Consider the following 27,112-nt stretch of genomic DNA (forward strand, 5'->3'; position numbering starts at 1 on the left):
GGAGGAAGGAGAATTGGGGGGAAAGGTATGGGAGGAAAGAGGCATAAAAGGTAGGTACAAAGTAGACAGGGGGAAGTTAAGAATAGTATGGGAAATGGAGAAGCCAAAGAACTTATATGTATAACCCATGCGCATGCACTAAATGGGGGTATGATGGTGGGAATGGGGATATAGGGTGGAAAGGAATAAAAGGGGGAAATGGGACACCTGTAATAGCATAATCAATAAAATACATTAAAATTAAAAAAGCTTGATTTTCAAGCTTAAAATAACATTGTTATTAAGCATGCTGATTGGCATGATTATATGTGCATGTATCTGTAACAAAGTACATTAACATTAATAGAGAAAAACCAGAACAGGTCCCTCAGCTCTCCATGTGAGGGACAGAGGCTGATCTTAGTTATCTTTGCATATTGCCCAGGGAGCTAGATTTGCAGGCCTCACCCAAGTAGAGTCTTATATTTCTCTTAAGTCTGCAACACTAATGTTGAGTTTCATTGCCTGTGGGATGACTATGGATCACTCTGAAGGTCTGAGGCCCCTCACTTCTGAAAGAGTTAAAGTGTCACCTGATCTACATATTGCCCTGCTGTGGCTGTTCCTGGTCTGAGTGAAAATGTTCTATGGCACTGCCAAGGTTTTGGTCATGCCTCATTCTGAGACTCCTCTGCTCCTCTTTGTCACTGACCACTCCTCTTTGCCTCCTCTGGTAAATCTTGCAGATGTGACCCAGCCCAGGACCATGGCTCACACTCAGAAAAGAACCTCTGTAAGATAGGCAGATGTCTTTTGTACCAAGATCTTCATTGGCACTCTCTACAAAGTTTTGTGGTATCATTAAAGCACTCTCCTTCCTCTTGCTCATGTAATCTGTGGAAGAGTATGTTCAAACAAATATGGGTGCCAGGAGAACTTAAATGTGCTAGGTATGCTTCATATTTATCCAATACACTGAACATTATTTTAAGAGCTTTATTTGTAGCCCAGAACATTAGAAAAGCTATCAGGACAAGGAAAGCATTTCATCCTTCAAACTTGGCAAACAACTGTCAATAGTTAGACTGACCTTATAAACATAAAAAACATTATTTATATGAGTATGTCCTGGTGACCAGGTGTCTCTTCTCTAGATGAGCAAGAGATATCCACATGTGAAGGCCTAACTGTGCCTGACAAAGACTCTTAAAAGCCCCTGTCCCTAGGTTTAGAATATCTCACCTTTCAGCAGCATTCCAGGAATTCACTTTATAGAAGAAACTGTAGAACAAGTTTGTAAATCCCTGAAGATTCCCAATCATCTAGAAGCAGCAGAGAGTAAATCATCAAAGGAGAACTCTCAGAAAAAGAGGAGCTGAAGTTTTGGGACAACTGGACTGACATGGGCAGCCACACCACTCAGTACTTAGAATGGAAGATCCAAGGAGGCATAAGTCCTGACCCATTCCTCTAAGTACTGAATCAGTGCTCTTCAAGGGGTGGCCTGTGGGTGACTACTGGCCCTGTCCTTGAGGACTACATCCTCCATGAGATAACTTCTGAGAATTTAGAAGCTTGTAGAGCAATTGACAGGATCAATTCATGTCTGATGATTCTAATAATGAAAAATTGGGACCTGTATTTCATAGGTCTTTTTTTTAAATTTCATTTATCTGGTTATTAATTTTTGTTGTATTTTACCAAGATATGGGCTTCAGACAGATGGGAAATGAAAAAGTTTACTGAGCACAGTTTGAGAAGCATCGTGCTCAATGATTGCCCAGTGGAACACCAGCAACTCCCCCGGCACCATCTACAGAAATGCTAGATGGAACAGTGCATCACTGCCAGTTCCTAACAGGGGCATCAAGGCCATCTGTTCAGGATTTAAGAAGTATTGTCTCCTGAACACACACTTGGTACCATGATATTAGGTGGATGTCACATAACACCCTTGGGGCTCACGGGAAGATACCTTTCCTTTCCTGCTCACTCAGGTAGGCAAAGGTCTTCTAACATCCCAAATCCAAAGCTCACTGAAGTTGGCACCACTGATTTAACATGGCCTTGCCATACATTTCTCTTGTTTCTTTGTAGACTGGCTTGACTCTTCCATAACTTCCAGAGAATCATGGTAATTTCCTTCTTCCTACACATGCTTACAATCCAAATAACATCTATGGTTCTAATTGGCTAGTTTGAGAGTTCTCGTATCATTTAAATTTAGAGTTACTTATAATCTTGCCATCCTATCAAAGCTGCCATTCCATTCTGGTGTGTTTCCATCTAGACAATTCTTCAAACTGGTGAGTTGAAGGTAATTTAGAATTTGGGGCATATTTTAGTCACCTTGCACATTGCTGTCATCTGCATGATCATTTTTAGTATCATCAAAATTTCCCACAAAGTGATTTTAAGAATTTGGGCAATTTTGCATAGTGATAAAAAGCAAAAACCTTGGAGTCAGATGGTTCATACTACCACTTGGAAGCCTAGCAGCTTTGAGCACACTACTTAACCACTTTGATTCCCTGTTTCCATTTCAATAAATAAAAATAACAAAAATGACCCCTCCTGACAAGTCTGGGAGCTATTGGGCACAAATTGCATAGGAAAAATCATGACAATGCTTCACACATACCAAGCATGCCACAAGAGTAAGCATTAATACAGTTGTCAACCACTCACACACAAACATTTAGGTCACTTTCAAATAATGAATGGAAGCTAGATATGGATTAAAACAGTACTTTTCCATACTGTAGGGAATCTCTCTCAAAAAAGTCCCAGGAGGGGAATGACCATGTTACAAGGTAAGGGCTTCTGGATGGCTCCCTACATGTTGAACACATGCACAGTGACAGTCCTGTCAGAACATAATGAGGACCCTCATTCCACTGAACAGTTGACACCATGAAGATGAGTATACATTTTTTATTTGCTAATTTAAGAAAATTAAAAACCAGTACTACTGAACAGTACTTCTGAAATCAGAGAAAAGATGCATAAAACTATGGCACTTTTAAAGTAAAAAGAGCTTCTGCAGTACAGTTACCTCCAAAGTTTTGTATCCTGTATGAAAGCATAGGGAAGTGGAGGCGCGATGGACTGTGTAGTACTAGACTTCAGAACAACAGTTTTGTGAATGTCAAAATGAATATGAATCTAACAGTCCAGTTTCGGCCACCAAGTGAATTCTCTCGATAAAAGACTAATCGATTGCTTGAACCCTTCCCAACCCCTTGGGAATGAGAATGTTTTCTACAAAGCAAATTTTAAACAAACTCTGTCTGCAGTGTTTATCATGCTAGGTCAATGTACTCTTCTCAGTAGAAGTTGAAATGAATGGTGTCTCTGGAAATATATAAATTTTTCAGCCCTTATGATGAAGTGGTTTCCTGAAATGTCACTTTAGTGGTAGGGTTGACAGCCAAAGTGCTACTGAATTCCATTGCTGTCAGCAAATGAGTGAACGCACGCCTTGGACTATGTTATTCAGGAAATACATTAGGCAACTCTACTTCAGTTTCCCCCAGTGTATTTTCCCTTGGAGAAAATAGTAGCCTAACCAGGAAATGCATGTAGACTGTACTATGGAACTTTGTGCAGAATTGTGATGGTCTAAGTGAATAGGCACATAAATGTACACTTTTGGGGTTTCTGGAGCATCCATGCTGAGAATAGAGGAAAGAAGAGTTTGCACTTTTTAAAATTGCTAGGAAAGGAAAAATTTCATTTGAGGCTGGTTTCCAGCAAAAGCCTTCTACACTGTTTAGCATGTTATGAGTGCACTCATTTCAGTAGAGGATGAAATGAGTGGTTTCTCAGATAGTAAGTACTGTTTTCAGCATACAGTTGAAGTATCTCTGTTAAATATCAATTCCAAGAAAATTGTGATGGCAAAAGATCTAGTGAAATTATTTTGTATCAGCACATGTGTGAACTTTGGCATAGGACTATGTGATCTTTGAAGATTAATGAGCTTCTAGAGTTTTCTTTCAAGTACTTTTTCCAGCAGAGAAACATAGCCCAAATAAGATGAGCAGGTATAGTCTACTACATGTTTTGGACAAAACAGTTTTGTGAGTGTCCAAATGAATACGAGGCTAGTAGTTCTCTTTCTGTCACTAAGTACATTTCCCTATGATAAAATAGCAATGAATCATTTCAACACTTATAAATCATTGTCAAATCAGACTGTTTTTTACTGAACAGCTTTTATGCATTCACATCTTGTGATATATATAACCAACCACAAGACAAGGTACTCATTTGATTTGAAGACAAAGTTCATGGTTTCTGTCATAATACATACTTTTTTAGGACTTCTGTTGATGTATCTTTGGGAAATTTGACTTTTGTTGTATGTTTGATACCAAAAAATCTTCTCAAAACATTTTTGTGTCCTCAAGTCAGTGAACAGATGTATAAAACAATGGCATCTGTAAAGTAAAATAAGCTCCTTCAGTACAGTTACCTCCAAAGTATTCTAATCTGTATGAAAGCATAGGGAAGGGGACACATGCATGGACTGTGTTGTACCAGACTTGAAAAAAACAGTCTTGTGAATGTCAAAATGAATATGGATCTAATAGTCCAGGTTCTTCCAGAAAGTGCAATTCTCTCGAAATAAGACTAGTCAATTGTTTGAACCCTTCCCAACCCCCCTGAAATCAGCTTGTTTTCTACACAGCGAGTTTTAAGCAAACTCTGTCTTCAGTGTTTATAATGCTAGGTCAATGTACTCTTTTCTATTGATGTTGAAATGAATGGTGTCTCTGGTAATATATAGTGTTACTAGGACCACTAGGACCTGCAGGGATAGCCTACTACATGTTTTGGAAAAAGCAGTTTTGTGACTGTCCAAATGAATATGAGGCTAGTAGTTCTCTTTCTGTCACTGAGTGCATTTCTCTATGATAAAATAGCAATGAATCATCTGAACCCTTATAAATCATTCCTGAATGAGACTGTTTTTTTTTACAGAGCGGCTTTTATGCATTCACGTCCTCTGGTATATATAAGCACAAGACAAGTCACTCATTTTATTTGCAGACAAAGGCCATGGTTTCTGTCATAATACATACTTTTTTTAGTGCTTCTGTTTAAGTATCTTTCACAAATGTGACTTTTGAGGTAAGTTTGATAGCGAAAGAGCTCCTGAAAACACTTTTCTACCCCCTCACTTTAGAAGCACTGTCAGTGAATACACAGGGAAGAGGAACATTAGAGGTTCCAGCTTCTTACTCACATGTCTTTTATGTCCCTTGTTGCAGGTTGTCAAAAGGAGCTCAAGGTGATATGTCCTGATGTTCTGTGCCCCAGCCTTGGCCAGCTGCCTCCACTGGACCTCCTCAACCATAAACTCTACCCACCTTGAGTTTCAGAATGTTGAAAGCCTGTATCTTTTTGTAAGGTTTCAGGTATGCTAGTTTGCAATTCTCATTCTTTGAAAAAACAGAATTGTGGGGTTTTTTAAAGAGAAATATTTTTAAAAGTCTTTCATCTTTATTCTGTACATTTCAAGGTAATGGAAGTGCTGAAGGGAAGTCACTAATGGGTCTGACAATAAGCAAGGTCCACAGTCCCTCTTGACTTCAAGTCTATGCTGCTAACCCTGTCTCTATAAAGATTCATCTTACCCTCTTTACAGGAGAGAACCCACCCATGCGGTGAGAAACAAAGCAGCAGGAGATAGACAGGTCACCACTATGCTCTGTCTGTGAGGTTGGAAGATTCCAGAAAAAAAAGGTAATTGGTTATGCTGCTGAGACGGAGACCAGGAGACAGAGAAGATAGATTTTTCCATTAAGTCAATCAGGACAGAGAGGAGGAGGAAGAGAAAGAGGAAAGTTGGCAAGCAAAACTAGGCTAGAAGTGGTGGGGAAAGAAGAGGTGCCAGACGGGAAGAACAGTGTGGATTGCTAGGAGGCGCCATCTAGCTGACCACAGGGAAGCTTCCAGAAGGGGGAGGCTGGAAAACCTTCCTCATGTTACCATAAGCCACCTATGCCCACCTCTACTTAAATCCATAAGCCCATTACTCAATACCATCATCACTTGACTAATGACATGGCCAGACTTTCAGTTCTTAAAGCACATAGGCCATGTTTTAATCATCTTTGACTCCTCAGAACTTTGTGTGATGCTGAGCCATAAAGCACATTTCAGCCCTGGCTGGTGTGGCTCAGTGGATAGAGCACTGGCCTGTGAACCAAAAGGTTCGATTCCCAGTTAGGGCACATGCCTGGGCTGCAGGCCAGGTGGGCCCCCAGTAGAGGGTGAATAAGAAGCAACCACACATTGATGTTTCTCTCCCTCTATTTCTCCCTCCCTCCCCCTCTCTCTAAAAATAAACAAAAATATATTTTTTAAAAAAGCATGTTTCAGATATATTTGCTGGCTGATGATCCATGTTGTAGAACATTGCCAAAAGAAACAGCTCAAGAGTGGCAGATCATAGCAACAGTTGTACTCAGCAGAGAGGAGAGGCACACCAGATTCTGAGACAGCCTCTACCTGCCCAGGAGGAGGAAGTCAGAGTAGAGGATCTCTGGGAAGCCTGGTCTTGGGGTCAGGAGCAGCTAAGCTGACCACAGTACATAGATTCCTCAGGAGCTGGACAGGACAGACCCCTTCAAAGGTCAGGAGAAATCTCAGACTAAAGCCTATCACCCAATTCTCCTTAGCTACAAACATTAAGTTCTTCCTGACTTTCCACTTGCTCCTCGATGGAATATTCCTAAGCAATGAAAATTTCAGGAAGAACCAAGAAGGTCAAAATCCCAAAGGCTGTGTCTTTCCTTAAGGAAAATTATTCTTTAATGAAAGATTCTCTGTGGTTTTAGAATATGAGAAAAAAGCCTAGGCAGAGACGTGTGGCAGTGGTGCAGTGGAGGGTAGACAAGTGATATGGCTGAGGTGTCTCAGTGGATATCAGCTGCAAATAAACATCCTTCACCCCAAGTATTCAGAAGCCTCTGCCCACCCAACACCTCTAGGGATTCTCCAGCCATAATCAAATGCAGGTGCCAGAGCAGCAACTGCGGGCTGTAAGAAGGTCCTCCTTCTGTTGTCCTGCTTCTGTTGTTAGGAAAAAGGGAGTAGCAAGCCTGGAGAATTCCCACAATCCCTGATCTTAACACAAAACATTTCAGGGAGCCATGAGCTCTCTAATGCATTATGAGAAGCAAAGTCAGGACTGGCCAATGCACACTGTGTTCAGACACTGTCAGACACATCACAGAAACTGGTAAGGAACCTCTCGCCTAGCAGGACAAAGCAAGACACCAAGTAAGTGTACAGATTCACTGAAGGAAAATAAAAGGCCACTTTAAAATATTTAGCAAGTGCATTTTGCCAGCCTCCCTGCCACTGCACCCTGCCAAGGTGTCTTTCCCCCACCCATAGCATGCATATTACATTTAAGTGCTTCCTATGATTGTTGTAAACCACAGTCAGAAAAATGAACATGAAGATGCAGGTGTTGATGATGGTGTAGGATATAAAGTACAGAGAATTTTGCCAATTGAGGTAATAGGCAGGCATCCTAAAGGAAATAATTATGTTTCACAGTGCATAAAAGACAGACTCAGCCAGCATCCCACATAAACAAGCCATGCACATGAAGTACAGGAAAACCTTCTCCCACACATGGTACAATGGGCCCCAAAGCCAACACCATCCCTCATGCTAAAAAGCTCACTCTAATCCTGCCTTTTGAATTCTTAGCACCTTATAGAGCTGCCCAACTTTCAAGGTAGGCAAGACCTTACAGATCCCCCACCCCACTCTCTCCCTTCATTATGAGGAAATTGAGGTCTAGAAAGGAGAGTGACTTGCCCAGAATGACAGGGAATCTGACATGTGGCTTAGGTGTATACTCAAGGATCTTCAGGGACACCAGACTGCCTTGCTGGGATTCCAAATAATTTTCTATTTACATTGGGACAATGAAAATGAAAGGGGCATCATTAATAATTATGCCAGGACAAGAGTGATAAATGAGAATGCCTGCTTACTCTGTCTTTGATGAAGACTGACTTTCCTACAGGAGGGGATGTTGGAGTGATAGCATGAGGTAGCCCAGGTCTGAGGGGAGGTCCAAAAGAACACAAGGATGGCCAGGGCTTCAGCTTGCTTGTGTTGGGCCAGAGCTAGGGTCAATAGTGAGCAAGAAACAAAAACAAGTCAATGTGCTGATCCTATAAGAGCTGGATGATGGGTAACCTACTCTGCCCCCAGAGTACAGGATTGAATGAGATGGGATTGGCATTTGCAGTGAGAGAGCTCTGTCCACACTCTAGGTCAGCGTAGCTGCCCATACAGTTTGGCAGTGTTTAATAATGCTGCCTCCATGAATAAGGTAGACCTGTAATAAAAAGGACACCAGAATGTGCACATGCAGAGAAATGGGATTTTGGAAGGAAGGCAACACCTACGAATCTTTACCAATCATTCCTGTTGCCCAGGGGAACAAACCATGACTCAAGACTCAAAGAAAATCCCAGAATAGAAATAAATCTCAAATATTTAAGGGCTGTATTCCAAGAAATGTCTCCTGATGCTTTTAGTTTTTAAAAAATTCAACTTTATGTAGATTTAAATACAGAGGCTAGCCTACTATTATTGAAAAATTTTTGTAGTCTTCAAAATTTTTACAATGAATAATGAATAAACAAAAAATTATGGTTTTCCTTCTCTCAGCCCCTTTAACAAAGCAAAATTTGTTACAGTAACAGATGTCCATGCACGTGAATTGGGGATGCACATACATGATGTCAGGGCTATTCACTGTAGTGACCAGCAGGTAGACCTCAAACACTATTTCCAGGATGTTAGTGAAGTAGGACAATACTTCCACTGTTTTAAGACCCCTAAAAAGGACCCCAAAACACTATGAGACAAACCACACAAATAAGTGATGTTGTGATCTGAGTTCTGGCCAAGATGGAGGTGTAAGTAGAAACCTTCCACTTCCTCAAACAACCAAAAGGAAGATAACAACCAATCTAAAAATAATAAATAACAAGAAGTGCCAGAAAATCAAACTACATGGAATTCTGATAACCAAGGAATTAAAGAAATATTCACCAGACTGGCAGAAGGGACAGAGATGGGCAGCTGGGTGGGGCAGAGAAGACCCAAGGCAAGGTGGTGGACCATGCAAGCAAGGTGGAGGACCACACAAGGGAGGAGGGGCTGGCTGAATGGGAAACTAAAGACTCAAGCTAGCTATAAACTACCACAGGGGTTACCATGGCAGGAGAAACTCCCAGTCTCACACAACAGAGTTCATTGGAAAGTGTGGGCTAGAGCCAAACAAGTGAGTAACCCTCTCAGAGCTCTCCCCCACAGACAGCACCACAATGCAGCAAAGAGGGTTGCATCCCTGGGTGAACACCTAAGGCCCTGGTCCCCTACAACATAAAAAGTGCTCCAAGACAAAGAAATATGGCTCAAATGAAAGAGCAGATCAAAACTCCAGAAAAAGAACTAAGTGACAAGAAGATAGCCAACCTATCTGATGCAGCATTCAAAACACTGGTAATCAAGATGCTGACAGAAATGATTGAGCTCATAGAAATAATGGTCACAAGGTGAAAGAACAAATGAAGGCTACCCAAAGTGAAATAAAGCAAAATATACAGGGAACCAGCAGTGAAGGGAAGGAAATCAGGACTCAAATCAATGATCTGGAACAAAAGGAAGAAATAAACATCCAACCACAACAGAATGAAGATACAGAATTCAAAAAAATTGAGTAGAGGCTGAGGAACCTCTGGGACAACTTTAAACGTTTCAATATCTGAATCATAGGGGTGCCAGAAAGAGAAGAGCAAGTGCAAGAAATTGAAAACTTATTTGAACAAATGATGAAGGAAAACTTCTCCAGTCTGGTGAAGAAAATAGACTTCTAGGAAGTCCAGGAAGCCCAGAGACTTCCAAAGAAATTGGTCCCAAAGAGGAACTTCAAGACACATCTTAATTAATTTACCAAAGATTAAAGATAAGGAGACAATCTTAAAAGCAGCAAGAGAAAAGGAGATAATTACCTACAAAGGAGTTCCCATAAGACCATCAGCTGATTTCTCAAAAGAAACTTCACAGGCAAGAAGGAGATGGAAAGAAGTATTCAAAGTCATGAAAGGCAAGGACCTTCATCCAAGATGACTCTATCTAGCAAAGCTCTCATTTAGAATGGAAGGGCAAATGACATGCTTCCCAGATAAGGTCAGCTTCAAGGAGTTCATCATCACCAAGCTCTTATTATATATGAAATGTTAAAGGACTTATCTAAGAAATAGAAGAAGATAAAAAACTATGAACAGTAAAGTGACAATGAACTCACAACTTATCAATAATTTAACCTAAAAAAATGGAAACAAAAACTAAGTAAACAACCAGAACAAAAACAGAATCAGAGAAGTGGAAATCACATGGAGGGTTTTCAGTGGGGAGGGGAGGGGAAGAATGGGGCTTAAAGTTAAAGAGAATAAGAAGCATAATTGGTAGGCATAAAACAGATGGGGAGAGGTTAAGAATGGTATAGGAAATAGAGAAGTCAAAGAACTTATATGTACAACTCATGGACATGAACTAAGCAGGGCAGGGGAAGGCTGGAGGGTTAGGGGTGCAGTGCAGAGGGGGGATTAAAGGGAAAATTGAAAAACTGTAACAGCATAATTAATAAAATATACTTAAAAGTAAGTGATGTGTTTTTTATACACTTTTCCCCTTTCAAGCACATCCCTGGAGTGTCTGAATGAGGAAGATAGTGCTCGATGACAGATTCTGCATCAACACACTGAAAAAACATGGGAGAATTCATAGGTGGAAACCCATGGAGCAGTATGTTCACTGGTCTCCAAAAAACTAACTTCAAGCCCATAAAAGGGAGAACACCAGCATACTGAAAATGATCAGAAGGAAGACATAGAGGATATCAGGCAGACTGTCCTGGAAACTATGGAAAGCCCTTCGTATCTGTAAAGACAAAATTGCACTTCAGGTTGTATAAGAAACTAGCTAATTTTCTGCAAAAACAAAAGCCAAGCCCTTGTATCCCAAATGGCATCCTTATCTGATGATTTCAGGGAAGTTAATAAGAAAGACTGATCTTAAGGCTCTTGACCACCACATTCTATGGATGATTGCAGCTTTCTGGGACCCACAGATAATAAGATCAATTAAGGTCAGCTATGAGGAAGTGATATCAACACTCCATTGCTACAGAACAGAGAAGTGACCACATGGGGGCATGTTTACTCATGCTGAAGGAGGGTCACAATATATCATGTAAAAGAGCAAGTTTCATAAGCAGGATGATGCCAGCTTTGTAATAGAACATTAATAGTTACTGTTTTTTGTGTTTATCTCTGTGTCATGGAGTATAATAAGCACCTTCCATAGCTTATTCCATTTTATCATGGTCTTACTCCTAATGTGGGTACTATTCCTAGATGGAGATGTCTGAAACACACAGAGGGTGAGCACATGGCCTAGTCACAGAAAGAATAGGGACAGATGGGACTAAAACCCAGGCAGTGTGACATCAGAACCCTCATTGGGCCTACACTGTCACATGTCCCCACATTGCTTCCTACCTCACTTTAACTTTTCTTCAATTTCACATAAAAGAGAAGGGTTCTCTGACCCAGGAACAGATATAAGACAATCTAGAATACAGAAAATCCTTATTAACTCTGATTAATGATAGGTTTGTGATCACTTGAGAAAAGGGCAAAAAGAACTCAGTATGTTTTAGACAGAAAAGTAACAAAGAATAATCTACCATCATGAAAATGGTAACTCAGTCCCTTTGGTGGTGAGGCACAGAGGATCCAGTGAGATCCAGCACAGGGGACAGCAGGAATACAGATACAGAAAGAGCTGCTGCTGCTGCACTGAGCACTGACTGGAGGACACAGTGAGACTGCTCCAGGGGCACAGGAATGTGCAGATCTCCAAGGGTTATGATGTTTGAGGAGGCTTCATGGAGGAGACCCTCTGGATGTAATTTTACAGCACAGACAGAGTTTTAAATGGATAAAACTTGGAAAGATTAAGAGCCACACAGGAAGACACAATAAAGTGACTCTAAGGAGAGCTGTTCTTACCTGTTTGGGAAGCAGAGGGTCCTGGGGGTGGAGACTAAGGGAAGGAGGAATGACAAGACTAATGGCAGGTGGCTTGGGAGCCAGGCTAAAAAGGTAACTATTGTTCCCAGGGCCTGGGAAACCCTGAAAGGCTTTCAAATAAGTGCAATGGAGGCAGATGAGTGAGGCAGACTGGGACAAACTGGGATGTGATTCACTCATTGAGGAAGAGCCTGTTATATGTAGGGTGTTGGCTCTAGAGAGAGAGAGCAAAGCTCTAGACTAAAAGAGCATGTCCGTATTCCCTCAGGAAAGGAAAGTAGTACTGAGGATAGCAGGACTGCAGCAGGTGGCCCTATGTGATCTGGAGAAAACCCAGGCAGTACAAGGGTTGAGGGTATGCAGGATCCCCTGTAGAAAGAAGGAATGGGGATGAGGTCATGAAGAACAGAGGGGTTTCACCAGGAAAGGGCTCTGCAGAGCAAGGGCTGAAGCAGCCCCACAGAGAGAGAGTAGGAGAAGGGAGGTGGGAAGAGGGAACAATGGCTGGTATAGGAAAGGGACAGAGCCTTGACCATAACAAGGACTTTAACTTTTCTCTGAATGAGATGGAAAGCTGTGGATGATGTAAAGTGGGTTGCAGGGTGACCTGATTTAAATGTTAAACTGCCTATGTGCTGACCCTACTTTAGGCCCTGTGTTGGGAGTTTGAGGCCATAAAGAAATACATCAGAGCCTAGCCTCACACGGGCCATGTGGCTGGAAGGGTCATGAAACAAATCCACTCTTTGGGGAGGAGAGTAACAGAGTGTCTTTTTCTATTTTCTATTTCCTGTACTCCTTTTTTAAAAAGTGTTTTCCTGCCTGTGCCATCATCTAGGGACAACAGTATGGAGATTTTCTCAGGGGGAGGGGCTGGGTGGCTCTAAGCAAAAGGGGAAAAAGTGAGGACCAGTGTAATAGCATAAGCAAAAATAAAATTAAAATAAATCCAATGTAAGTAAGTGTGTGTACAACATATTTGCATATACCAACTGTGAACACAGAAGGGTCTGTACTCTAAGCCTGACAAAGGGAGGAGCAGAGGTGGGTACATGGTAGACCTTATAAACTCAGTGACCCAAAGTAACCGCACAGTATAATATGAAAATAAAAAATTCCTAACTAAGCAGGTCATGGTATTATAACCTTAAGTAAACCTTGTCTATGATCTTTGTGCACATAAGATAATATATCTTTGAAACATTGGAGTAATTTTCTTTTTCAGACCTCTGGAAAGCACAGCCATGGGCACCAGAGCACGAGAGACTCCTTATTATCTTGTGTGGGGGCAACTTTGCCCACAAAGTCTCCCTGTCCACCACGGATAAAAGTGATACTGCCAAGACATGATCTGCTCAGTGAGGAAAGGTGGCTGATACCTAAAAGGAGAAGGGCCAAGAGCCCCTTTCTCAAGGGGCTTTTATTGGGTTCATTTGCCCAAGAATACAGGTAAGAATCAAACAATGGAGAGCATTCAAAGAACTATGAGGGCTTATTCTCTCTCAGTCAGGGTCAGATAGCTAAAGAGCCATAAAACTTTGAGGAACAAACTTCTTGCTTGGACCCTTATCATTTAAATGAGAGCATTCTAAACAAAGCAGGTTTCACAGGACTTTTATATATTCTTTCTTAGGCCTGATCACCCGGGGAACCACCCTTTCCACACAGGGCTACACTGCCTTCCCCATCATAGGTGTTTAGGCTTAAGTGGATTAGAGCCAGGAAGCTCTTCTTCCAGATGAAAATGGGGACTAGGGCTATGTCAGAATAGCTGGGGAGCAAGGGTTCATTGCTCCCTCTTTGTCGCAGCCCCCTGAGTCCTCCCATGATGGCCTCCCAAGTGATTGTGTTTGGCTTAGGTCGCCCCTTCTGTGAGGAGTCTTACCCATCATGGACATTGACCATGCTTTAGGGGCAGGGGAAGAAGCAGAAGCAGCACTTTCTGCCAGAGACAAGCTTTGTCTCCTAAGTGTCTTGCATTCTGGAGGTTGCTCACTCAGTCTTAGCCATGGGAGGCATTTACAATTCCTGAAACCAGGCAGAGCTGTTCCCAAAAATCTTGTTGCTTAGATACCATCTCTATTGTTAATGTTAAATGTTAACTACCCTACACCAATGGAAAAGAGGTATGTATCTCTCCATTTTACTTTTAATCAAATCCTAGAGATAAACCACTCCACCCCTGCAGCTTTCTCTCCTCTCAGTAGATTTCATACAACTCTCCTTACCTTATCTTTTTTTATTCCAATGTATAAAATGAGCTCAAAACTGCCATTCTACAGAGCATTATATTAATGTGGGATAGTCCTGGGCATGTCCTCAAACTTTTGGCTCAAATAAACTCTTGTAAAAAAATTGTTCATTAGGTTACACATTCTTTCATCTCACACTATGAAGACACTGAAGTTTCCAAACCTACCTGCTCTGTGAAAATACCTGCAAAGCCTTAGCTCATACATGACACACAGTATTGTGTAAGAGTTGGCTAGTTTTATTCATATTTCTGTATTTTTAATGGTAATACATTCTGGATTTACTTATATAATTTAAAAGTAAAGATTATGATACTCCACACAGCAATATCTTTACCAATATATCTCTTAGGGCAAATGATATAAAGGAGAGAATAAACAAATGGGACTTCATCAATTAAAAAAGCTTCTGCACAGCTACAGAAAACAACATTAAAATGAAAAGAGAACCAACTGTATGGGAAAACATATTTGCCAATGATACCTTGGACAAGGGCTTATCTCAAAAATACATAAAGAACTCATATAACTAAATACCAGAAAGACAAACAATCTAATTAAGAAATGGGCAAAGGACTTGAACAGACACTTCTCCAGGGAGAACATACACAGGGCCCATAGACATAAGAAAGATTGCTTAATACCACTAGCCATCAGACAGCTGCAAATTAAAACCACAATGAGATACTACTTTACACGAGTCAGAATGGCTATCATTAATAAATCAACAAACAACAAGTGCTGGCCAGGATGTGGGGAAAAGAGAACCCTGGTACACTGGAAATGCAGACTGGTGCAACCACTATAGAAAATTGTTGTAGACTGCTCTGCCCAGTTTTAGAAATTGTATCTCTACCCCTTGTGGCTAAGGGTGAGAGACGACCTTTGGAATGCCAGCCACAGGAGACAAAGCCTGTGTCTGGTAGCAAACACTGCCTCAGTTCCTCTCCCTGCTCCCAGAGTTTGGTCGGAAGTCAATGATGGGTAAGACCACTCACAGCTGGGGGCAACCTAAGCCAGACTCGATCACTTAGGAGGCCTTCATAGAAGGACTGGGGGGGGGCTGCGACAAAGAGCAATGGACTCTCGCCCCCCACCCCACCCCCGGCTTTGACATAGCCCAAGTCCCCATGTTCTCTGGGAGCACTTCCTGGCTCTAATCCCCTTAAACCTGAATACCTGTTGGGGGAGGGTGTAGCTCCTTGCCTTGCTAGAGCGTGTCCTGGGGAAAAATCTGGCATCACAAAGACTTACTGATAAACCTGTGAAATCTGCTCTAAGAGTGCTTTCATTCATATGATAAGGGTCTGAGAAAAAATGAGTATGTCTCCCAAAATTTCTGCAACTCTCTTTCTGACAGACACTGACTGATACTAAATCCTCAGATATCTTTGAAATGTTATCTGCTGTTTGATCCTTGCCGCCCTGCCCTGTATTCCTGTGCATTACAACCCAATAAAAGGCTATGAAGGAGGGGCTCGGGGCCTTTTTCTCCTTGGAGAAACTGGCTGCTGCTGGCCTTTGTCTCCCCTGAGAAACTGGCCACAGCCCACTCCTCTTCCCCTAAGCAGATCCAGTACATCTCGGTCATTATTAACTCACTTGTGTCTGTGGCACCGGGGGTGGGGGACTTGTGAAGAAGTCACGTCCACAAAAAATAGCATGGAATTTCCTCAAAAAACTATAGATGAAACTGCTTTCAATCCAGTGGTCCCACTGCTGGGATTATACCCTAAGAATTCTGAAACACCATTTCAAAGAACCTATGCACCCCAATGTTCACAGCAACATTGTTCACAATAACCAAATGCTGGAAAGTCTAAATGCCCATCAGTAAATGAGTGAATCAAAAAACTGTGGTACAGTTACACAATGGAATACCATGCAACAGAAGAAAAAAGAAAGAACTCCTACCTTTTGGGATAGCATGAATGGAGTTGGAGAGTTTTATGCTAAGTGAAATAAGCCAGGCAGTGAAAGATGAATACCATATGGTCTCACCTATAAGAGGAATCTAATGAAAAAACACAAATGAGTGAAATAGAACCAGACACAAGGAAATAAGAAACAAACTGACTAACTGGAGGAGAAAGGGGAGAGGGATAATGGGGAAAGAAAGGGAAAGGTCTAGTTAAGAAACATGTATCTTTTTTTTTTTTTGGTTTGTTTCAGGAACATTTACTGACAATACATCTTCAATATATGGATCATCTATTTTCCCCAAATGTTTCTTTTCAATTTTCCTCCACACCTAAAGGTGACCTGGGAAAAGGTGTGGAAAAAATTCAAGTCAGAAAAGGGGGAGGCTTGAGTGTTGTGTGACAGTATCCAGCCTTGTTACTGTCCAGGACAGAATGGTAGCCAGTCCCAAGGGGAGCTCTGGTGTAGAGCTGGGTAGCCAGTGGACAGGAGCCCAGGCCTGCTCACTGTCAGGCTGTCAGGGCTCTGAATTCCTATGCTGCCACCAACTCTCTCTGTGACTTCAGGTATGACTTCTCTAATCCTCATGTTCTCCATTAATGGGAATAATAATATTTTCCCATCGGAGTTGAAAGGAGTGACTGAATTAACACTTGTGAATCTGTTAGAATAGTTCCTGGCATACGCATTAAGTACTTTATTTTTTGTTGTTTGTTTTTGCTCTTTCATTTATTTTTAGCATTGTCCACTAATTGTAAATTTTCCTTCCATTTAATCATATCGCAAAGATTTTTCATTTGGGCATATTATAAAAATTTTTTCTATTTGTTTTTTTAATTTTTTAATTTAATTATTGTTCAAGTACAGTTTTCTGTCTTTTACTCCCATCCCAGCCCACCCCACCCCAGTGCTCCTCACCTCCCTCCCATTTCCACCCCCCTTAGTTGTTGTCCATGTGTTCTTTATACTAGTTCCGTAAATCCTTCCCTTTTTTTCCCTGAAATTCCCTCCCCTCTCCCCTCTTGTCACTGTCCCTGTTTTCTATTTCAGTGTCTTTGTTTTTATTTTGCTTGCTTGTTTGTTTTGTTGTTTAGCTTCCTGTTAAAGGTGAGATCATATGGTATTTGTCTTTCAACACCTGGCCTATTTCACTCAGCATAATGCTTTCCAGTTCCATCCAAGCTGTTGCAAAGGGTAGGAGCTCCTTCTTTCTTTCTGCTGCATAGAATTCCACTGTGTATATGTACCATAATTTTTTGATTCATTCATTTACTGGCAGGCACCTAGGTTGATTCCAGCTCTTGGCTATTGTAAATTGTGCTGCTATGAACACTGGGGTACATAGGTTCTTTTGGATTGGTGTTTTAGGGTTCTTAGGATATAATCCCAGCAGTGGAATTGCTGGGTCAAAAAGGCAGGTCTATTTTTAGTTTTCTGAGAAAAAGAAACATGTACATGGTAAAGACTCATGGTAATGGACAACAGGGTCTGGATTGACTCTGGAATAGTGGGTATAGGGGAGAGCAATGGGGGAAAAATTGGGACAACTGTAACTGAACAACAAGAAAAAATAACAGTAAAAAAATTAAAAAGTAAAAGTGAAGACTACAGTTATCAATTACATTAATAATTCTCCCTGTGCATAAATGCAGAGAGCAAGATCATTTATTTAATTCCTCCATCTCAAAAGCCCAGCATGGTGACCGGCACAGCTTTATCACATAGGAACACTTATGCCATAAAACAACGTGCCCTTCCAAGCCTTCCTTCCAGGCTGCCTAAGTCTATACCCAACCCTCAGAGCCCTAGGTCTTCTCATTCCCACGCAGCCTAGGCTGCCCAGTGCACAAGCAGGTGATGGGCAGGGCTGGGTCACTGGGCTAAGTCGCACACTGTTAGATGTACCTGAGACTGCCCTCCCAAGGGAATCCCCAGTGGCTAATTATGGCAACAGCCGCGGAGCAGTGGGTGCTGGTGGAGATGGTTCAGGCGCTGTACGAGGTGAGCTCGGCAGCCCAGCGGCCCACGACCACCCCCGGCCCTGGGGAAGTGGGACGACTCGTGCGGATTTGTGGTCAGAGCCTGGGCGGGATTGGCTCAGTCACGCTCGGATCCTCTGCGTCCTTGACTGGAATGGCTCGCGGGGGCGCGCCAGCCCCCGAGGTGGAGGGTAGGGAGGGACCGGCAGGAGCGCAAACCGAACGTCTAGCTTTGAGCTCCATCTGGCATGGAGCCCGCTGATGGTCCTGTTGTTGCTCTGGAGGGGAACATGTGGGAGGGGGCACAGGAGAGAGGTTGTTCCTCAAAAACCAGAGTTGGGACTGCTGGTAAAACGGGTGGTGAAGATTCAGTGGAAGAACTGAGTCTGGGGAGGTGCAAGGGAAGTCGGGTCCTCGGAACTGTGCAGCAGGAGACGGGGGAAGAATTGTGATGAAGTGGTTTGTCCGTTTTTGTGGAGACGTCATGTTAGAAAAGAAGCTGAGTTATTTAGGATTTAGGTATATGAAATACAGTCGTTTGTCATTCTTTTGCATATGCCCCATTTTCCACCTTGTAAAGAGACAACTCTTTTGGTAGACTTTAAAGGAAGGGTGGTCAAGAGTGTGTTGAAAGTCTAGCTATTTCAAGTATGCTAGATAACATGAAACCAAATGTCAGTCATAGAGAATGTTTCTTCATTTTACATGTATTTACTGAGCTTCACCACAGTGTCCGATAGAACTTTCTATTCTCTGTTTGGGCTATTCAATATAAATAATGTCCACTAACCAGTGAGGCACTTGAAATGTGTCTAGTGCGACTGAGGGGCTACATTTTCTATTTAATTTAGTTTAGATGTAGATTTCAATAATCACCTGGTGACAGTGGTTATGGCATTGGACAGCACAGGTCAAGACGCAGGGATTAGTGCGATGAACAAACAAGAAGTCCCTGTGCTTATAGAGCTCACAATCATTTTGAGTGAATCTCAGTTCTGTGGACAATTTTTAAAAACTTAATATTGCTGCTTCTGGCATTGCTGGTGATGGTGTCTGCCATTGCAAAGCTTATGAGGAAGGACTTGCTGAAAAACAGCAAGAGCAGATGTGCCTTGACAGAGCCAGTGTGGCCTAGGTGATGTCCAACATTAGGTTAATAGTAAAAAACAAAAAAACAAAAAAACCCAAGCCATTTAAATTTAATGGTTTTTAAAATAAGTGAATAACTTTCTTTTTTCTGTTGTTGCTCCCTTTTGGTAAACTGCATAATTGACAAAGAGTAACTCTTGGGAGAAGTACTTCTGGCTGTAACATTTACAGGAAAAGAAACCTCATTTATCATTTTCATTAATTCATTACAGAGTATCTCAGTTTTTCTTAGGATCCTTTGTTTAGTGGGGATGTTTAGTGACTTGGGCAGATGTTTGCCTACTAGAATCCAATTATTAAGAAAACCAAACGGATGTTTAGACTAGAGTCCTTATTTTGAAATGAATTATATTCAAGGAGGAGCCGCAGATTAAAAAGTCATCTTAAAGAAAGATCTCTTGCTCTCAATTTCTATACATTTCATGTATAGAATTTGAGAAGTCTTGTGTCATGTACCCTAAAAAGAAATGTGTAATAGTGTGTGTATGCACCATATATATATAGTTTAAAAGTTATTTGTACATTAACCTGGAAGTTTACATAGGAATTTTTCAGCAGTTTGCCTGTCTCCACATTCAAAATATTTTTTTAATGTGGTGAATCATCATCACTTTCTTTCCGTATAGTGTTTGAAAATAACTTGTGTTTACATTTCTAAATACCTCTTTTAAATTTTCAATAATCAACTATTGGGACTAGAGCGCCTTGTAACTGACTGGTGTTTAGTTGATGGTGTGGAATCTTCCACATGCTCTTTGTATGTCCAGTTGAACAAAAATTAGAAGTCACCTTGGTCTTTATCCTGGAAATGTACAGCTAAAAAGAAGATGCGACATAGAATATTTAATCAAAGGCATCTTTATGCTGTTGACCTGGAAATCGCTACACACTTTTGGGGAACTACAGTAGAAAAACAGACCTGCTCTCCCCTTTAAGCATTTATAAAGTCTTTTTCCTCAGCCATGTTGCAAGAAGGATTTTAAAAGGCTTACTAGAAAAACAGAGAAAGTGTGTAAGACATGCAAAACTCTAAGAATTATGGAAACTGGTTTCCAAATAACTTTCTTAACTCATCTATGGTAGACAGGGTTATAGAAGGCTTGTGAAGCTGTGAAGTCTTTGTTCCGGTCTTCTCCCAGCAGTAAAAGTTTAAATTACCAGTAGGATCTCATAGTTGATGTTGTTTGACATGTTGGGATTTTGTATGGGATGTCATTTTAAAGATTTTTTTAACCTAAAGATGTTTTATATCTGCAATATTAGAGATTTTTTAATGTGTAAAGGAAATTGCCTACCATTAGAAATGGGAAAGGGAATCAGGAGAAATGCAAGGAACTTTGAAAGTAAATTATAAGAAGTAATAGGTTAACAGTAATTGCAAACAGTATTGACATGTGCATTAAATTTCACATGCAGGTTTTAGAAGTGTTTATTTCACTTTCTGTTTTGTTTTCAACTCACTTTTAGGCTCCCGCTTACCATCTTATCTTGGAAGGAATTCTGATACTCTGGATAATCAGACTTCTTTTCTCTAAAACTTACAAACTGCAAGAACGATCTGATCTTACAGTCAAGGTAAGAAATTAAAGTCCAGTGTTATTATTTGGTGTGTGATGATAGTTGCTTCATCTTCAAAAAACCTGTTGTAGTGGCCAACTGTATGCTAAAATATTTTTCTGGAACGTAAGGAAATCAAGGGGAATGAAATACAGTGTAGGAAGAACATGGGAAAGCCAGGATGAAGTACCTACCCAGAGGAGTTCCATGCCGTAGCTTCTCTGCTTTGCTAGGGGCAAACTGCAGTCTTACAAGTAAGTGATAAAAGAGAAGCATGGGCAGCTACTGGATTTCCAATGTCCAAGTGCAAGATTTTATGACTTGCTTGATAAAAGCCCCACTCTTTCTGAAGTCTGAGTGGAAGTTTTCCCTGTAGTAAGACTCCTTCCCAGCCCACAGACCCCACCTTCCCACCCCAAGCCAGGTGAACCTTAAGAATTAGAAGTGCCCATAGCATCAATGTAGGAGCACTTAGTGACCGCCTCAGTGGGAGAGAAGAAGAACAATTTTGACTGTAGGACAGTTTCTGTCACTCAGGTTGCTGTGCCAGGTACTTAGAGAGGCAGGGATTGTGAGAGATGTTTTCCTGCAAAAATCTCGAAAACATTGGTTCACAGGGCAGTATGGGGTGCAGCAGAAAGATAAAGCAGTGGGCTTTTCTTTACTTCCTGGAGCATTCAAAGAAAGAAATGCAAGTGGAATCACCATAGCCATGTACGATTGCTTCCCTGGTTTCTCTTCTGCTGCTGCTGTCCTGGTTGTTAATGTTAATCATGAAACCTTCAGGCACTGTCTCCTAGAGAACATGAAGCGTGTGGTTCTGAGGGCAGGAAGTTTTGGCAACCCGGATAAAGCAGAAGAAAGAGACGTCTCATTGCATGATTTCTTATAACCTTTAGTATGCTGGTGCATATTTGATCTCTCTTTGGAGGAATGCCCTAAACTTGACCATAGATCTCTCCCTCTCCCCCTGCTCCTTTTAACGAATACTTTGTGGAATTATCTTGCCACTGAACAAATACTATTTCTGTAGCATTGTAGTAAGGCTGAGCCCTCCAAGTCAGAAATCCTGCCTATATTTTTCCCTTGGTGTTTAGGAATTTTTTGTGGATAATTATGTGGCCATGACACAAATTAGTCCAAACATTCTTAGTTTTCATTTAAGCATATCAACCCACACATATATACATTTTCAAAAGAGTAACTGTCAGCTGATTTCTCAAAAGAGACCTTACAGGCAAGAAGGGGCTAGAAAGAAGTATTCCAAGTCATGAAATCCAAAGACCTACATCCAAGATTGCTCTATCCAGCAAAGCTTTCATTTAGGATGGAAGGGCAGATAAAGCACTTCTCAGATAAGGTCAAGTTCAGGGAGTTCATCATCACCAAGCCTTTCTTATATGAAATGTTAAAGGGACTTATCTAAGAAAAAGAAGATAAAAAATATAAAAACAGTAAAAAGATAGCAAACTCACAGGTATTAACAACCACACCTAAAACAAAAGCAAACTAAGCAAACAACTAGAACAGGAACAGAAACACAGAAATGGAGGCCACATGGAGGGTTAGCAACAGGGGAGTGGGAGGAGGAGAAAGGGGGAAAAGGTACAGAGAATAAGTAGCATAGATGGTAGGTAGGAAATAGACAGGGGGAAGGCAAGAATAGTATGGGAAATGTAGAAGCATGAACTAAAGGGGGGAATGTGGGTGGGAGGGGGTGTGCAGGGTGGAGGGGAATGAAGGAGGGAGGTGGGGCAAGTGTACATGATGGCCACAGCAATTAACAGCATAATCAATAAAAAATATTTTTAAAAGTGATATGTAAATCTAGTTTAGAATGATCCTCTGAAAGGAAACTTTGCTAGAACAGGAGTTAGTAATCACTGACACCTTACCCTAACCACAGTGGAAGAAAAAGGAACTGTGAGTGTTGTGAGTGGGAAGTGCCCTTGTCAGTTAGATGGGTCTACAGAAGCTCTTCAACAGCAGGGCATCCTGACTGGATTCTAACATGTGTCTTCACGGTAGCGGTGCACAGTGTGCATGACGTGTATGTACTCCAGGCTTGTTCGGATTGCTGTACTCTTCTGTGAGGTCATTGGCAGAAACACATGAGAAATTTAGTGGTTGATTTATTTCGTCAGTGTTTCTGAGTGCCTGAAAATCAGGTGAATGTGCCATTGATCCTGCTCTGGAGTTGCCCATCAGTAGAAGAATGCACAAAAGCATTTATCAGAAATACGAGGATAGATTTCAATGTCTCTGGATATATTTTGCTTGCTTGTTTGTTTTGTTGATTAGATACCACTTAGAGGTGAAGTCATAATGTACTTGTAATTAAGAACAAACTGATAGTAACCAGAGGGGGAGGTGAGAGGGGATAATGGGGGAAAAGGGGGGAAGGGTTTTCAGGAACATCTATGAAGAACACATGGACAAAACCAAAGAGGGATAAGATCAAGGGTGGGAAGTGGGGATGGCTAGGGTGGAGGAGATTGGGGGTGGTAAAATGGAGACAACTATACTTGAACAACAATAAAAAAAGTTTAAAAAAAGAAGCATGAGACTAGAATTATTGAGAGACAGTCTATTTGCAAGGCAAGAATTGCTGTGGCCATCATGTTAATTTAGGTGCCTCATCTTATCCTGTACCTCCAGACTACATTTTCGAAATTACCTGTTTTTCTGATATGAGACAGGATAAGAAACTCAGACTAGTCAATATAGTTATAACAGATAAAAGTGAATAAAATCGCTTTTTATGACAATTTCTGAGCCAGATCCCATTGCAGGAATCGTGAGAGCTTTTCTTCCTGTATCTCAGCTGCACCCGAATTTCTGTGATGGCTTGTAGAAACAGTGCTTCATGACCCAGTCGATCTCTTCTCATAGTGGTCACCTCCATAAGTGCTTTGGGTGTGGCTTCCTGTGTTGTCTGGGAATAGAGGCTGAGCTGACTTACCAGAAGTCATGCTTCTCACCTTTGTATTGTAGACTTTCTTTTTGTTTTACAATTTATAAGGTGTGCTTCATACTTCACACAGTGAAAAAATTCTTACCTAGCAATAAAATTTTCTTAATTTTTCCAGTCACCCGCAAAACTACATGGAAAAGAGCCTTTAGCCTGTGGTAAGAGGTGAGGAGGGTAAGTGTCCAAAACTCAGAAGTGATTCTGTTTCATTTCTAGCCACAAGTAGACCTGTTTCTTGCAGTGTGTTCGTTATGATGGTTCCACTACAACAATTTAGATGCTGCTGGAGTCACTGTCCAGTGATTAGCTTTGTGCTGTGTTTTAACACCTTTTCCCCCCATAGGAAAAGGAAGAATTGATTGAAGAGTGGCAACCAGAACCTCTTGTTCCTCCTATATCGAAAGACCATCCTGCTCTCAACTACAACATCATATCAGGGTAAATCACTTTGCTACTCAAAGGACTTGTACTCAGTTTCCTGTGGATAAAATTGCCAAAGTGAATGGTGGTTTAATGGTGTTCCTTTTTCACCTGAAGTAAAAGCTTTAGACATTTCTGCAGGTCAGAAACTATCTGCTTTAGTTTCCAGTATAAAAATTTCCTTTAGAAATTATATGGACATTTTTTAAAGTTTTTATTTACTTATTTTCAGAGAGAAGAGAAGGGAGATAGAAAGAGAGGGAGAGACACATCAGTGTGTGGTTGCCTCTCATGCGCCCTCCACTGGGGACCTGGCCTATAACCCAGGCATGTGCCCTGACAGGGAATCGAACCAGCAATCCTTTGGTTAGCAGGCCAGCACTTGGTCCACTGAGCCACACCAGCTAGGGCTGGGATTTTTTTTTTGATACTTTCTAATTTAGGCATTGCAGTTTGTACCCTTTTCTCAAAAAAATCTTTTTCAAAGTAATACACACACACTAGATATAATATGTCAAATAGTTAGAAGCACTTAAAATGAAAAGCAACACTTCTGCTTTTTCCCACCTGTTTTTTTATGACTGTTAGATCTGTTGCAGGTTGCCTTCATAACTAGATATTAACAGTATGCTGACACTATTACTACTTGATTGATTAATGATGGGAAACACCTAATGACTCTCACAGTATGATTCATGAAACTTCAGCTCACTTATCCTACCTTTCTTGTTTCCAGGGTCTGTTCTCTTTCTATTTTTAGTTCTCCTGTTGGTTATCTTTGCATTTTGTGTGTGCTTTTACTTTTTGAAGATTTTACTTACTGTTCTTAAAGAGAGGGTAAGGGAGGGAGGAGAAGAAGAGAGACCGTGATGTGCAAGAGAAACATCGGTCGCTTGCTTGCCATATGACCCCACCCAGGGACCTGGCCTTATAGCCAGCAACCTTTCAGTTTGCATGATGATGCGCAACCCACTGAGCCACATCAATCAGGGCATTATATGTGCCTTTATTAACTAAGAAGTATTTGAAAAATACAGATAATACCAGACACGTGGGTATCAAATGTCTAGAATTTTACCTGACAAATTTTATCCAGCATCTAACAAAGTATAGGCAGTACCGCTTTGTTATCTTTGCTTGAAATATGTTTTTTAAAAGAAAGAAAAAACATTACAAATATAGCCAAAGAAACCCATATCACTTACTCTTGCCTCCCACACAAGATCACCACTGTCTTGAAGTTGGTGGGTGTTTTCCTTTGCTTATGTTTATACTTTTACAATATATGCCTGTCATCATGAAATATTTAGTATTTTGTTTAAAATCATGATGCAGGGTATGGTCTTGATTGTGTCCTTCTGCTTTGATCTAAGAGAGGCTTGTATTCTTCACTTCCGTGGATTCTTTGATCTTACAAAAATTTTGCATGTTCTGAAGTCAGACTTAACTAACCATTAATCTTATGGAAGAAATCCTTCCCTACCCCAAAGGTCTACTTTGCCTGTTTTCCATGTGATGGTCAGTTGTCCCAGCATTATTAGCTGAATGGTTCATTTTTTCACCTACTGATTAGAAATTCCCCTTCTTTTATGTACCAAGTACCCTTATAAAAGGTGTGCTGCTTGCTTTGTTTCTATTGTTTTTAGGTGCGCTTGTCTCTCCCTGTTCCAGAACCTCACTCTTATAAATAACACAGCTTGAGAATAGGCCTTGACAAGAGTGAGCCCTTCTGTTCTTGAGAATAGTCTAGACTTAGTCTTGACTCTGTTCTTCACTGAGAGTTTAGATTCAGTTGATCAAATAGGACCAAAAAATGGGTTTAGGTTTGTGACTAGCAGTGCATTGAATTCATAGATTGATTTGGAGAGAATTGGAATCTGGCCAGTAATGAATCTCATCACCCTGTACCTGGGTTGTCACCTGTATACTTGGGTCGTTTATGTCGCACAGTAAAGTAACATGACTTTCTTCATTAAAGGCTTGGCTTATCTTTTTTGTTTCTACTTTCCTTTTGAAATAATTGTGGGTTCACATGCAAGTGTAAGAAATAGTACAGAGATCCTTTGTAAGTTTTCCCCAAGGGTAATGTTTTGCGCAACCATAGTACACTATCACAACCAGGAAACTGATGTTGTATCTTCTAATGGACTTGTCTCTAGGTTCCAGAGTTTTACTTTCTGTCAATGAGAAGCGTCTTTTCCTTCTGTTCCTGTGTTATTTCACTGGCCAGGGCACCTTCCATGCAGTGTTGATAAGAGAGGTAACAAGCACCTCCGTGTCCCTGGCGGCTTGTAAGAGATAACCTGTATTAAGTTATGGGCCTGCCATTCTCTTCCTGGTTTGCAAAGGGAATGTTTTGGTTTTCAAATGAGAATATTAAAATTTATCAAATTTGTTTCTGTGTCTATTGAAATGCTCATGACTTTTCTCCTCCAATCAATTGCCATGTTAAATTATACTGATTAGTTTTTAAATTGGTTATGTCTATACATAAATTCTTATTAGAGAAACTGCAGTCCCTGGTGCCTCCCATCCTCACCCCCGATTCCCACTCTCTGGAAGTAATTCCTTTCTGCTTCTTTAAGCTCCCCCCCCCGGTATTTCCTTCTGTTTTCCTAAGGAACTTGCTTATGCTGTTATTTCTTGAATTTTTTTTCCTTTCTTTCCCAGCTGTAATTATACTCATTAGTGGTAGGACAGAAAGATTGGCTGTCTGAAAACACATGCGCACTTGCTGTCTCCAGG

The 27,112-nt window shown here is 41.1% G+C and overlaps 1 protein-coding gene and 1 pseudogene across 1 annotated transcript; one reads left to right on the forward strand and one right to left on the reverse strand.

Moving 5' to 3' along the window:
• The window catches only part of LOC119041953 (two pore channel protein 2-like), a 30,034-nt pseudogene extending 13,155 nt beyond the window's left edge, over window positions 1-16,879 (reverse strand).
• Window positions 16,880-18,235: 1,356 nt separating this feature from the next.
• LOC128626986 (serine palmitoyltransferase 1-like) lies at window positions 18,236-24,389 on the forward strand. The gene is made up of 3 exons (XM_053662645.1): window positions 18,236-18,292; window positions 20,887-20,994; window positions 24,291-24,389. Exons 1-3 carry the CDS (start codon window positions 18,236-18,238, stop codon window positions 24,387-24,389), a joined length of 264 nt encoding a protein of 87 aa, XP_053518620.1.
• The last annotated feature ends 2,723 nt before the right edge of the window (window positions 24,390-27,112 follow it).

Source organism: Artibeus jamaicensis, unplaced genomic scaffold, assembly GCF_021234435.1.
Source record: "Artibeus jamaicensis isolate MK-2021 breed Jamaican fruit bat unplaced genomic scaffold, CSHL_Jam_final contig_264, whole genome shotgun sequence".
NCBI classification, from domain to species: Eukaryota; Metazoa; Chordata; class Mammalia; order Chiroptera; family Phyllostomidae; genus Artibeus; species Artibeus jamaicensis.